The sequence below is a fragment of the Hypomesus transpacificus genome, chromosome 19 (assembly GCF_021917145.1).
Source record: "Hypomesus transpacificus isolate Combined female chromosome 19, fHypTra1, whole genome shotgun sequence".
Lineage (NCBI taxonomy): Eukaryota > Metazoa > Chordata > Actinopteri > Osmeriformes > Osmeridae > Hypomesus > Hypomesus transpacificus.
The window spans coordinates 687085-699121 of record NC_061078.1 but is presented as its reverse complement, the minus strand read 5'-3'; the positions used below and the strand labels follow the sequence as shown (position 1 = coordinate 699121).

Sequence of the window (12037 nt, the reverse complement as noted above, 5' to 3'; positions counted from 1 at the left end):
GAGAGAGAGAGAGAGCAGAGAAAGAGAGAGAGAGAGAGAGAGAGAGAGAGAGAGAGAGAGAGTTATTTGCACAGGTGCTGTAGAAGGGTTAGGTTGGAGAAGGGAGTGTGTGTGTGTGTGTGTGGGTGTGTGTGTGAGTGTGATAGAGAGAGGGTTGTAGAAGGGAGAGTCTCTGTATGTGTGTGTGTTTGAGAGAGAGAGACAAAGAGAGAGAGAGGGTTGTAGAAGGAGTCTTATTTGTCATCTGGCCCGGCAGATGTAACTCTAGAGGCAGGAGGGGGCGGGGCATGAATTATACAGGAGTTGGAGCCAGGGATGAGTACTTCCTGTCAGAATGGAACTGTTTCAAGACTCTCTCTATCACACACACACACACACACATACTCAGATAGTCAACAAAAGAGAGGTCTCAGACCCAGTGATCTAAAAGATATGATAAAACACAGCATATATTATCCACCTATAGTACCAGCGTCTGAACTAACACATATCCCTACACACACAGATCAATAACAGGACAGTGATTATTGGTGCCATCAAGCATCCCTGCAGGGTTGGGTTGCCAGGTTTGGTCCCAGATGGAGGTGTTGGGTTGCCAGATCCTGATCTCTGCTCTGTAAAGCTATCTGGTCATTAACATAGAGCAGGGAGCAGCCTGAGTGTGTGTGTGTGTGTGTGGAGGGGGTGATTGAGTGTATGTGAGTGTGTGTGTCTGTGTGTGTGTGTGTGGAGGGGGTGATTGAGTGTAGTTGAGTGTGTGTGTGTGTGTGTGTTTGTGTGTGTGGAGGGGTGATTGAGTGTATGTGAGTGTGTGTGTGTGTAATTTGAGATAGCTGATCTAGTCGGATGACATCATCAAATCAGACGGTTATGTTACATTTTTATCACCTGTAAACCCCCTCCTCTCCTCTCTCCATCCCTCTATCCCCCTCCCCTCTCTGTTTCTCTCTCTCTCCTTCCTTCTCTCCCTCTGTGGAAGAGTGCGGCCCCCTAGTGGACACGACATAGAGCTGCAGAGCCGTTAGTACGACTGACTGCTACAGCAGAACACAAACCAGTCAGCAGAGTAGAGTAATAGCATGGTTGGATGTATTATTTAAGGATAACAATTATATATACTAGTATAATAATAATAATAATACTAGTATCAGGCTACACAAGCAATTTCTTCTGTCACATACACAGACCAGTTTACAGAGAGAAGAGAGGGGGGGTAGAAGAAAAGTGGAAGGGAGAAACGGGGAAAGAAGGAAGGCTAGAAAGATGACGAGAACGTTATAGATGTGTGTCTGTCATAATAAGAGATTTGGCGTGTCTGTACCTCCTACCAGCGTCTCTCGGCTCACGTTACTGGGGCTCCGTATTGACGCCTTGCCATGCACCTCCACAACGAAAACTTTACAGGTGATTTTACAGGTAGACCGGTATCGTTCAATACACCACAACTGTTTACAAGTCTCACCTTGCAACTCAGACCGGGCGATTCGCGAGACCGCCGGGGCAGGAATGAATATTTAAACACGGGGGTTTGTGTTCCACGCGCCCTTAGAGAATTGATCACGTCAATTACTTGCTTCCTCGCCAACCAAACTGATTGTACACTGCTGAGCCGGTGGGGGGTGGCACATAAACCAAACATGACGGGCTTATACCGTGCACATCACCGTCTCATGTGGTACAATTGTATTGTGTCACCCCAATGAAACGCTGTTACCGGAGACGGTGCGCCGATGCGTTAAAGTGCTTTTCAGCTCCTGAATAGTGTTTTCAAGCATTTACAATGTTTGGCATGTACCTCCTGGCTGAATGGTTTTCTTGATGTTTTAGCTGTTATAACATGTTTCTGTGGGTGTTTAAACATGCTAAAGGTGTTTTGTGAAGAAGTTTAGCCATTAGATTCCGTTTTTGAGACTTTGATTTTTTTATTGCTTTAATGGAGTTGCCCAAGACCAACTTCCGTAGCATCCTGAGGGTCGCGCGGGCGCTGCAGAGCGCGCAACAGAGTGTGGGGGTGTGTGCTCGACCAGACCGATCACACCGCAACTTGAGTCTCCCTTTCACAGCGCGAGACTGGAGGGATGGAGCCAACCGGCTCGTTTGGCGCCGGCAAGGCTGGTAGCACGAGCTTCGACCCCGTTACTTTCTTAAAACAGCCTCGGACCATCCTCAGGCTATTATCTTGGGTGAGACAACCGTTACCGGGCCGCTGGTACTGAGGGGTGGGGATAGACAACCGGCTGTAGAGGGATGCCACGGTCTAATGGCAGAGCTGGCAGCGTCTTTTACTGCGCGTTTAGGACTCTAACGAGCAAAAGGAATAATAGGCAGAATTGAGATAATCAGGGATTTCAATAGTTTTATGTGTGTGTGAGTGTATGGGTGTGTGTGTGTGTGTCTGTTTGTGTACAGTACAAGACAAATGCGTCATTTCAGAATATTTTTCTTTGTTACTGGATACAGGCCTTATTATCGGTATTCTAGATTATCGGTTCTAAAATGTTGCGTTTATGTGCGCGAACTGCCTGTTCGACAATGGAGGGGTCGGGGGAGGCGAGTTGACGTTGTCTAGCATGCATGCGCATCCTGTGAATTAATTACCGGGTAGGCTAAAGATGACGAGATTGTCGGCGGAGTATGCTCGGTCGGTAAACCGGAAGATGTGTTGGAGTGTGTGCGTGGGGGGATGTGTCTGCTTGTTAAGGTGTGAGTGAGAAAGATAGAAGAGAGGGGGGTGGGGGGATTGAAATAGAGAGAGGAGAGGTGTAAATTAAAACATTTTCTAACCCAACTGTGAAGTCATTATCATGCTGCCTTAATGTTTACTCTGCCTAAACTCTCTCTCCTCTCTTTCTCTCCTCTCCTCCCCTCTCCTCCCCTCTCCTTCCCTCTTCTATGCTCCCCCTCTCTCCCCCTATCCTTCTCAGGTATTTTCCATGGTGGTGTTCAGTTCTATAATAAACGAAGGCTACATCAACATTGGAAGTGAACGGTTACTATGCGTGTTCAACAAGAACTATGATGCTTGTAACTATGGCGTGACGGTGGGTGTGGCCTGTTTCCTAGGCAGCCTCTGCTTCCTGGTTCTGGATGTGTTGTTCCCGTCACTAAGCAGTGTGAGAGACAGACGGAGAGTAGTGCTGCTGGACCTGGCCTTCTCTGGTACACACACACACACACACACCATACACACACACACAATACATACCACTTACATACACACACACACACACCATACATACCACATACACACACACACGCCATACATACACACACCATACATACCACATACACACCATACATACCACATACACACACAATACACACACACACACACCCACCCACACACACACACCATACAAACCACATACACACACACCATACATAGACATACACACACCATACATACCACATACACACACCATACATACACACACCATACATACACACACACACCATACATACATACTTCTGTAACTGTTATGTTGGCTCCGCCCCCAGCCCTCTGCAGCTTCCTGTGGTTCGTGGGATTCTGTTTCCTGGCCAATCAGTGGCAACAGACGTCTGAGGAGGAGCTCCCATTGGCTCAGGGCTCAGACGCCGCCAGGGCCGCCATCGCCTTCTGCTTCTTCTCCATCCTCAGCTGGGTAGGAGGGTGTGTGTGTGTGTGCATGTGGGGGCGGAGGTGTGTGTGTGTGTCTGTGGGCATGGGGGGGCGGAGGTGTGTGTGTGTGCATGTGGGCATGGGGGGGCGGAGGTGTGTGTGTGTGCATGTGGGCATGGGGGGGCGGAGGTGTGTGTGTGTGCATGTGGGTGCGGAGGTGTGTGTGTGTGCATGTGGGCATGGGGGGGCGGAGGTGTGTGTGTGTGCATGTGGGCATGGGGGGGCGGAGGTGTGTGTGTGTGCATGTGGGCATGGGGGGGCGGAGGTGTGTGTGTGTGTATGTGGGGGCGGAGGTGTGTGTGTGTGTGTATGTGGGCATGGGGGGGCGGAGGTGTGTGTGTGTGTATGTGGGGGCGGAGGTGTGTGTGTGTGTGCATGTGGGCATGGGGGGGCGGAGGTGTGTGTGTGTGTATGTGGGCATGGGGGGGCGGAGGTGTGTGTGTGTGCATGTGGGCATGGGGGGGCGGAGGTGTGTGTGTGTGCATGTGGGCATGGGGGGGCGGAGGTGTGTGTGTGTGCATGTGGGCATGGGGGGGCGGAGGTGTGTGTGGGGGGAGAGTGTGTGTGGGTTAGGGGGATGTAGCATGGTGCATATTGCATTTGACGTATATGTCTGGTTGTGTGTGTGTGCATGTGTGTGTGCATGTTTTTATGTTTGTGTGCATGTGTGTGTGTGTACCTGTGTGTGTGTTACAGGGGTACCAGTGTCTTCTTGCAGTAGACAGGTTTAAGAACATCTCTTTCCTTGAAGACAAGCAAAGACTCCTCGCCAAAACACCTCCATCACTTTCATTGGTCTAATTCTTCACCCTGACCCCTCCTCTTACCTCTCACTGGTCTTGAGCTCCACCCTGACCCCTCCCCTTTTCTCATATCTCAGATATATTTGATCCCACCAACACCTCTTGTGTGTCTGTTTCTGTGGTGTGTGTTTACTTTTGTGTGTGTCTGTTTCTGTGGTGAGTGTTTACTCTTGTGTGTGTCTGTTTCTGTGGTGTGTGTTTACTCTTGTGTGTGTCTGTTTCTGTGGTGTGTGTTTACTCTTGTGTGTGCATTGACCTCAGCTGTGTGTGTATGAACTAACTGTGACCTGTGTCTCTGCAGGTTTAACTCCAATTAACATAACACCGGTGTGTGCACACGGTGTGTGTGTGGTGTGTGTACGTGTGTGTGCATGCATACATGTGTGTGTGCAGGCAGGACTGACGGTCAGTGCTCTCCAGAGGCTGCTGTCTGGAACCAATATGACCCTCTTCACCTGCCAGCACCTGGACGCCTCCGGCCACGCCCATGCCACGCCCTACCCCGTCGCCAACGGAGTCACCATAGTAACCACCAACCCCTACCAAGCCCCACCCTTCACCGAGACCCTGGACCCACAAGCACTCAGCCCTCCAAGACCCGCCCCCGCCTTCTAGACACACCCACATCATAACATAACCCCCGCCTACTAGACACACACACACAACATAATATAACCCCCACCTTCTAGACACACACACAATATAACCCCCACCTTCTAGACACACACACAACATAACCCCCACCTTCTAGACACACACAACATAACCCCCACCTTCTAGAAGTTGAGGGAGGGAGGAGAGATGGAGGGATGGGTGGAGAAAGAGGACAGTGCCAATAAAAGATGTCTAGAGAGACAGAGAGAAAAAAGGAAAAACTGATTCTTTTCTGGTTTCCTGCATCCTCTGTGGCTGCTATTGGTTGGTCCCCGGTCAGGTGGCATCTGTTCTATTTTCACCATGGCAACTGCTGGCTCAGCCAAAGACACGGAACATCATTACCCACCCTGTCACACAAACACACATTAACACAGACACATATTCACACACACACACAACACACACGCAAAGAAGCTATAGAGACTTGACCAATCACACAGTCTCTCTGAGTTCACTGTAGCCCATTGGCTGAGAAACATGATTGACAGTTGGGGGAGGGAGGATGGAGGGAAGGGAGGAAGAGATGTAAGGAGAGAGAATGGAGAGTTTTCAGGATGCGGTGTGTGTAAGATTCCCACAGCTGCAGTGTGAATATTTGATGTAGTTTAATATTTCATTAATATTAATATTTGATTGTAAAAAGCTAAGACAGAATAATGAAAGATGAAATAAACAACTAGACTTGCATCATGCATTCAGTGTCAGTGTGTGAGTATATGTGGGTGCATGTGTGTGTTTAACACAGTTTGACAGCGACCTTCTCAGAGACAAAGTCTTTTAATCTAGTGTCCTCCTCTCAGTCCTGCCACAGGAAGTGACACATCTATACTTCCTGTCATCGTTTTCATTACCTTCATCATCATAACCCTCATCATCATCACAATATGAGTAACATTATTCTGTAAATACACCGTATTTAAATATTGTATTAAAATATCACATGCATTCTGTACTCAACTCAGTTATCATGAAGCCCTTCATCTAAACAGTAGAGGAGAGGAGAGAGGAAAATAGAGAGGAGAGAAGAGGAGGAGATAAGAATATAGAGGAGGAGACTACAGGAGAGGCAAAGAGGAAGAGAGGAGAATAGGAAGATAAGTGGAGATGTTTATTATTTATAATATTATTCATATACAACTGTCTACCTGAATATATACCAAACCTGTATATTTGCTGCCTGCCTGTCTTTCTACCTGTCTGTCTGCTTGCATGTCTGTGTGCCTTGAATTTCAACTAAACCTAAAAACACCCACTGATAGGACAGATAAATGATCTTAAAGGTTAAAGGTGGTTAGGGTTAGCATCATCTCAGCTGTGATTCACACACACAGTTGTAAAGAGATGATAGTTGGGAGGGGTCTATTGCATATCATACAGGAAACAGTGTTTGTGTGGGCAGGGCTAGCGTTAAGGCTCCTCTCCTTTCCGTGTGCTTAGCATGCGCACCAAGCTCCGCCTCCTCAGGGGAGTGGGAGCCAATCCCAGCAGATCATCCTCAGGGGGCCTGTCTTCCATCTGCAGTAAAAAGCTTCCTGATTGGCTGGTGTTTGACTCAGTGTCCAGAGAGCTCGTCTCAGGTTGGTGGTGAGGGGAAAGGGGCGTGTCTACAGAGTCTTTCCAGGAGGAGGGGTCAAAGGATGAGTTCCGCCTTCGCAGGTGCATGGTACTGTCTGCCAACCCTGTCACAGTGGCAACGAGGGTCTCTGGGGGCGGGTCTACGGTGATGCAGGGCGGGCTCTGCTTTCTCTTCCTGTCTGGAACTGGAGACAGCAATTGGCCGAGGCAGCTCATCTTCTGCTCCTCCATGGAACGTTGCTGCAGACACACCAGGGAGCCGGCCAATGAGTGTTGGGTGTGAAGAGGGTGGGGGGAAGGCCTTGGGGTCAGGTGGATGTCAGCAGAGGTGAAGATGATGCTAGACACCGTTTCATCTGCTTCATACGGTAGGGGGGCGCAGGGGCTGGGGGGGGCGGGGGTGCTGGGAGGGATGGAGTCTGGTTGGTCAGGGCTTGGGCCGAGGGGTGAGGTAGGGGGGTATGTTGGGCTGGAGGGAGTGGGAGGGCTGGGGGGTGAGGTAGGGGGGGATGTTGGGCTGGAGCAGGTGGGAGGGCTGGGGGGTGAGGTAGGGGGGTGTGTTGGGCTGGAGGGAGTGGGAGGGCTGGGGGTTGAGGTAGGGGGGTGTGTTGGGCTGGAGGGAGTGGGAGGGCTGGGGGGTGAGGTAGGGGGGTGTGTTGGGCTGGAGCAGGTGGGAGGGCTGGGGGGTGAGGTAGGGGGGTATGTTGGGCTGGAGGGAGTGGGAGGGCTGGGGGGTGAGGTAGGGGGGGATGTTGGGCTGGAGCAGGTGGGAGGGCTGGGGGGTAAGGTAGGGGGGTGTGTTGGGCTGGAGGGAGTGGGAGGGCTGGGGGTTGAGGTAGGGGGGTGTGTTGGGCTGGAGGGAGTGGGAGGGCTGGGGGGTGAGGTAGGGGGGTATGTTGGGCTGGAGGGAGTGGGAGGGCTGGGGGGAATGGGAGGGCTAGGGGGGGTGGGAGGGCTGGGGCGGTTTCCTGGGGGGTATGTTGGGCTGGAGGGAGTGGGGGGGCTGGAGGGAGTGGGAAGGGAAGAGGAGGTTCCAGATGGGGGTGGTTGGCTACCTTCACTGCAGCAACTGTGGCTCTGGGAGATGACCCGCTGAGAGTGTGTGTGTCGGAGTGTGTGTAAAATAGAGTGTGTGTGTTTGGGGACAGTGAGCAGCGCTCCATCGTTGCAGCGCCCTGGTAGCCCTAACCCTGGTAGCCCTAACCCTGGTAGCCCTAACCCTGGTAGGTCCTCAGCAGATGTCAGATCCTCACACACAGCTTTCTACAGGAAGCAGAAAGGGAGGAAGTTATACAAAGGAATCAGCAAGTAAGTGAAGGGAAAAGTAAGCTACATACAATAAACAGGAAGTTACACACAGGAAGTAATACAGCAATACAAGAGTTCGCCAAAAGAAAAACGTCTCACAAAGAGATAGCAGGAAGTTGTACAGGAAACAGGAAGTCACAAACAAGAAGCAGGAAGTGATAAACTGGAAGTTGGGTCATACCTGTCTCTTCAGCTGTCTGCCACTCAGGGAAGAGCTGGGTCTGTGAACGGCATGTCCTTCTCCAGGAGGAGTGTGTCTATCTACGCTGTAGGAGGGGCTTAGCCTATGAGGAGAGGACCTGTCCACACTATGGACGGGGCTTAGCCTATGAGTAGAGGACCTGTCCATGCTATGGGCGGGGCTTAGCCTATGAGTAGAGGACCTGTCCACGCTATGGACGGGGCTTAGCCTATGAGGAGAGGACCTGTCCACACTATGGGCGGGGCTTAGCCTATGAGAAGAGGACCTGTCCACACTATGGGCGGGGCTTAGCCTATGAGAAGAGGACTTGTCCACACTATGGGCGGGGCTTAGCCTATGAGGAGAGGACCTGTCCACGCTATGGGCAGGGCTTACCCTATAGAAAGTACGACTGTCCACGCTGTAGGAGGGGCTTAGCTTATGTCTGTCATTGCTGTGGGTGGGGCTAAGCTGATAGGACACACAACTGTAAAGAGCTGGGATAGAAGGGGAGGTCCGGTCAATGCTGGAGGAGGGGCTTAACATGTAAGAATTGTGTCTATCTATGCTGGAGGAGGGGCTTAGTCTGAGGGAGGTGTGTCTGCCTCTTGAGGGGGCATGTTTGCCTATGCTGTGGGCAGGACTGAGGCAAATGGTTGGTCGGTGGCTGTTGGAGGAGCTTAAGAAGGCGTGGCTTCCGGCAGGTAACGCTCCCGGCACCTGGAGTAAAGACCCCGCCCCACTGGAACCCATGGAGGAGGTGGAGCCTGGAGGGAGAGGGAGAGAAATTGAACACAGTAAAACCCGTACCAAGTATGAACATTCTAATTCTGTAACTGTGGTTGTGAGTGTCAGTGTTAAAGTTACCTGAAAAGCCATACCCCCTGTAAACCTCATGGCCAATGGGAGGGAAGGGGGCGTGTGCTAGCGTTCGGAGTGGGCGGAGCATGTAACTGTCGTTGGGCAACGAGAGCATCCGGGAGAGATAGGGGCGCTGGACTGTCAGGAGGTTGCTGTGGCAAACCTCCTTTTCCACACCCTGCAGACGCACGTGTCAAAGTACCATCATCATCACCACCACCACCACCACCATCATCATCATCATCATCACCACCACCTTCATCATCATCATCACCACCACCACCATCACCACCATCATCACCACTACCATCATCACCACCATCACCATCATCATCATCACCACCTTCATCATCATCATCACCACCACCACCATCACCACCATCATCACCACTACCATCATCACCACCATCACCATCATCATCATCACCACCTTCATCATCATCATCACCACCACCACCATCACCACCATCATCACCACTACCATCATCACCACCATCACCATCATCACCACCACCACCTTCATCATCATCATCACCACCATCATCATCACCACCATCATCACCACTACCATCATCACCACCATCACCATCACCACCACCATCACCACCATCATCATCAGCACCATCATCATCATCACCACCATCATCATCACCACCATTTCCATCACAACGAACCTGGCCAGCGTGTTCAACGGAAGCGTTACTAAGGAAATGGTTGGCCTCTCTCTCCTTCTCCTCCTCCTGCTCCTCCCTCTTCCTCCTCTCCCTCTCCTCCTGCTCCTCCCTCTCCTGCGCCTCCTCCTGCTCCTCCTGCCGCGCCTCCTTGTTGCTCTCCTCCAGGTGCTTCATCAGAACGGCCACCACCACGTTCACCAGTACAAACTGAGCGATCAGCACGAAGGTGACAAAGTACAGAGGAGACACCAGGGGCAGGTAGGACAGACAGGAGCGCTCCTCTGGCCTGCACTCACGCAGGGTGTCCTGGGGGAAGGGGGGAGAGGGGGAGGGGGAGGAGAAGGAAGGGGATGAGGAGGAAGGGGGAGGAGGGGTAGAAAGGGGGGAGGAGGGAGAGGATGAAGTACGATGGCGGAGATGGGGGAGGGAGGAAAGGGAAAAGGCTGATTTGCCCATGATGTATATCTAGTCTAGTCCACAAGATGGAGCCACTGAGTTAACAGCCATATACAGAGGGTACGCACACAGTCACTGTGCTCGGAACATGACTGACAGGGCCAGTAACCAATCACCAGGGGGGAATATAGCAGCCGGCCAATCATTTTTCACCTTCATGATTCCGTTCCAGTTGTCTCCGGTTGAGATGCGGAACAACGTGAGGAAAGCCATGCCCATGTTCTCAAACGTAGCATGCCGACTCAGACCCTCACATGGGTTCAGCTCCGAACACTCTGGAGGGGAGGAGGGGGGGAGGTAGGAAGGAAGGAGTCAAGATGTATAGATACTAATTAGAACATGGAGGTAATTATTGTAATTTTATGGACAGGCAATCATGGGAAATTACACACTCACTCACACATACACACATTCTCTCTCTCTCTCTCTCTCTCTCTCTCTCTCTCTCTCTCTCTCTCTCTCTCTCTCTCTCTCTCTCTCTCTCTCTCGTACAATACACACACAATCACTGACCCAGTTTTCCAAAGAGCTCTACTCCCAGTGCTGCGTAGATGAAGAAGAGCAACATGAACAACAGGCCAAGGTTCCCCACCTGCACACACAAACATAAATATATTATAATGTTTTTACTCCAGTATTACTCCAGTATTACTCCAGTATTACTCCAGTACCTGTGGCAAGGCCTGCATCACAGTGTCCAACAGAGAGCGCATGCCTGTGGCCATCTTCAGCAGCTTCAACACTGAGGAGAGACCACAATTAGGATCAGTATCAAGACTATATTACTGTGGTCGTATTAGTACATTAGTAGCATGAATACAGTGTGTGTGCATGTTTGTGTGTGTGAGTGTACGTGTGTGTGTGTACCTCGTGCGATCCTCAGCACCCTCATGATCCTGATGATAGTGGGGTTGATGGGCAGGGAGGCGCTCATCTCGATCTCTTCCAGGGTGATGCCCATGATGGACAGCAGCACTATGGCCAGGTCCAGCTGGTTCCACCTGCACACACACACACGCACACACTCAGTACAGCAGCACTATGGCCAGGTCCAGCTGGTTCCACCTGCACACACACACTCAGTACAGCTGAGACTTGTTTGTGTTGTGTGTGTTGTGAGAGTGTTTGTATTTTGAGAGTGTGTGTCTGTATTTTGAGAGTGTGTGTCTGTATTTTGAGAGTGTGAGGGTGTATATTTTGAGAGTGTGTGTCTGTATTTTGAGAGTGTGATGGTGTGTATTTTGAGAGTGTGAGGGTGTGTATTTTGAGAGTGTGAGGGTGTGTATTTTGAGAGTGTGAGGGTGTGTATTTTGAGAGTGTGAGGGTGTGTATTTTGAGAGTGTGAGGGTGTGTATACCTGTCCTTGAAAAACCGGCGCAGCCCGAAGGCTATGAGTTTTAGCACGGCCTCGATGACAAACACCAGAGTGAAGAGATAGTTACAGTGTTTCAACACCTCCTCCAGGAACTGAAACACACACATTTACATTTATGCATTTAGCAGACGCTTTTATCCAAAGCGACTTCCAAGAGAGAGCTTTACAAAAGAGCATAGGTCACTGATCATAACAACGAGGTAGCCCCAAACATTGCAAGCAGCCAAAACATGAAGCATACATTGTGAAAAACCAAATAAGTGACAAAGGGAAGAACCATAAGAGCATGCAGTTAAACAAGTTACAATTAAACAACTTGAAACCCAAAAAGTGCAAGAGTGTACAAGAACAATCTACAGTAAAATATTCCACAGTGAGTACAAAAGTTTAAATCTGTTATAACTAACCAACAAGAGCAACAAGTCTCTGAATAGAGCCTCTCTATGTACCCATCCCCTGGTTCCCAACACTATGATCTCCATCACC

At 50.6% G+C, this 12037-nt stretch overlaps 2 protein-coding genes across 3 annotated transcripts in view; one reads left to right on the top strand and one right to left on the bottom strand.

Moving 5' to 3' along the window:
- The first annotated feature begins 2006 nt into the window (after positions 1–2006).
- syngr3b (synaptogyrin 3b) lies at positions 2007–5808 on the top strand. Of its 2 annotated transcripts, none has more exons than XM_047042281.1 (4): positions 2007–2183; positions 2925–3159; positions 3499–3644; positions 4858–5808. In XM_047042281.1, exons 1-4 carry the CDS (start codon positions 2079–2081, stop codon positions 5077–5079), a joined length of 708 nt encoding a protein of 235 aa, XP_046898237.1. In that variant the 5' UTR covers positions 2007–2078; the 3' UTR covers positions 5080–5808. The 2 variants fall into 2 exon arrangements, with proteins under 2 accessions (XP_046898237.1, XP_046898238.1); XM_047042282.1 differs by lacking the exon at positions 4858–5808 and adding an exon at positions 4358–4851 and having other exon boundaries at positions 2050–2183.
- A 23-nt stretch (positions 5809–5831) lies between these two features.
- cacna1hb (calcium channel, voltage-dependent, T type, alpha 1H subunit b) overlaps positions 5832–12037 on the bottom strand; it is a 32010-nt gene continuing 25804 nt past the window's right edge. Inside the window, exons 24-32 of the mRNA XM_047042294.1 lie at positions 11534–11643; positions 11044–11177; positions 10848–10918; positions 10690–10768; positions 10330–10451; positions 9721–10026; positions 9053–9224; positions 8186–8952; positions 5832–7959 (exon numbers count right to left, since the gene is read on the bottom strand). Of these exons, the coding sequence (XP_046898250.1) occupies positions 6529–7959; positions 8186–8952; positions 9053–9224; positions 9721–10026; positions 10330–10451; positions 10690–10768; positions 10848–10918; positions 11044–11177; positions 11534–11643 (3192 nt within the window). The 3' untranslated portion in view covers positions 5832–6528. The remainder of the gene's footprint in view (positions 7960–8185; positions 8953–9052; positions 9225–9720; positions 10027–10329; positions 10452–10689; positions 10769–10847; positions 10919–11043; positions 11178–11533; positions 11644–12037) is intronic.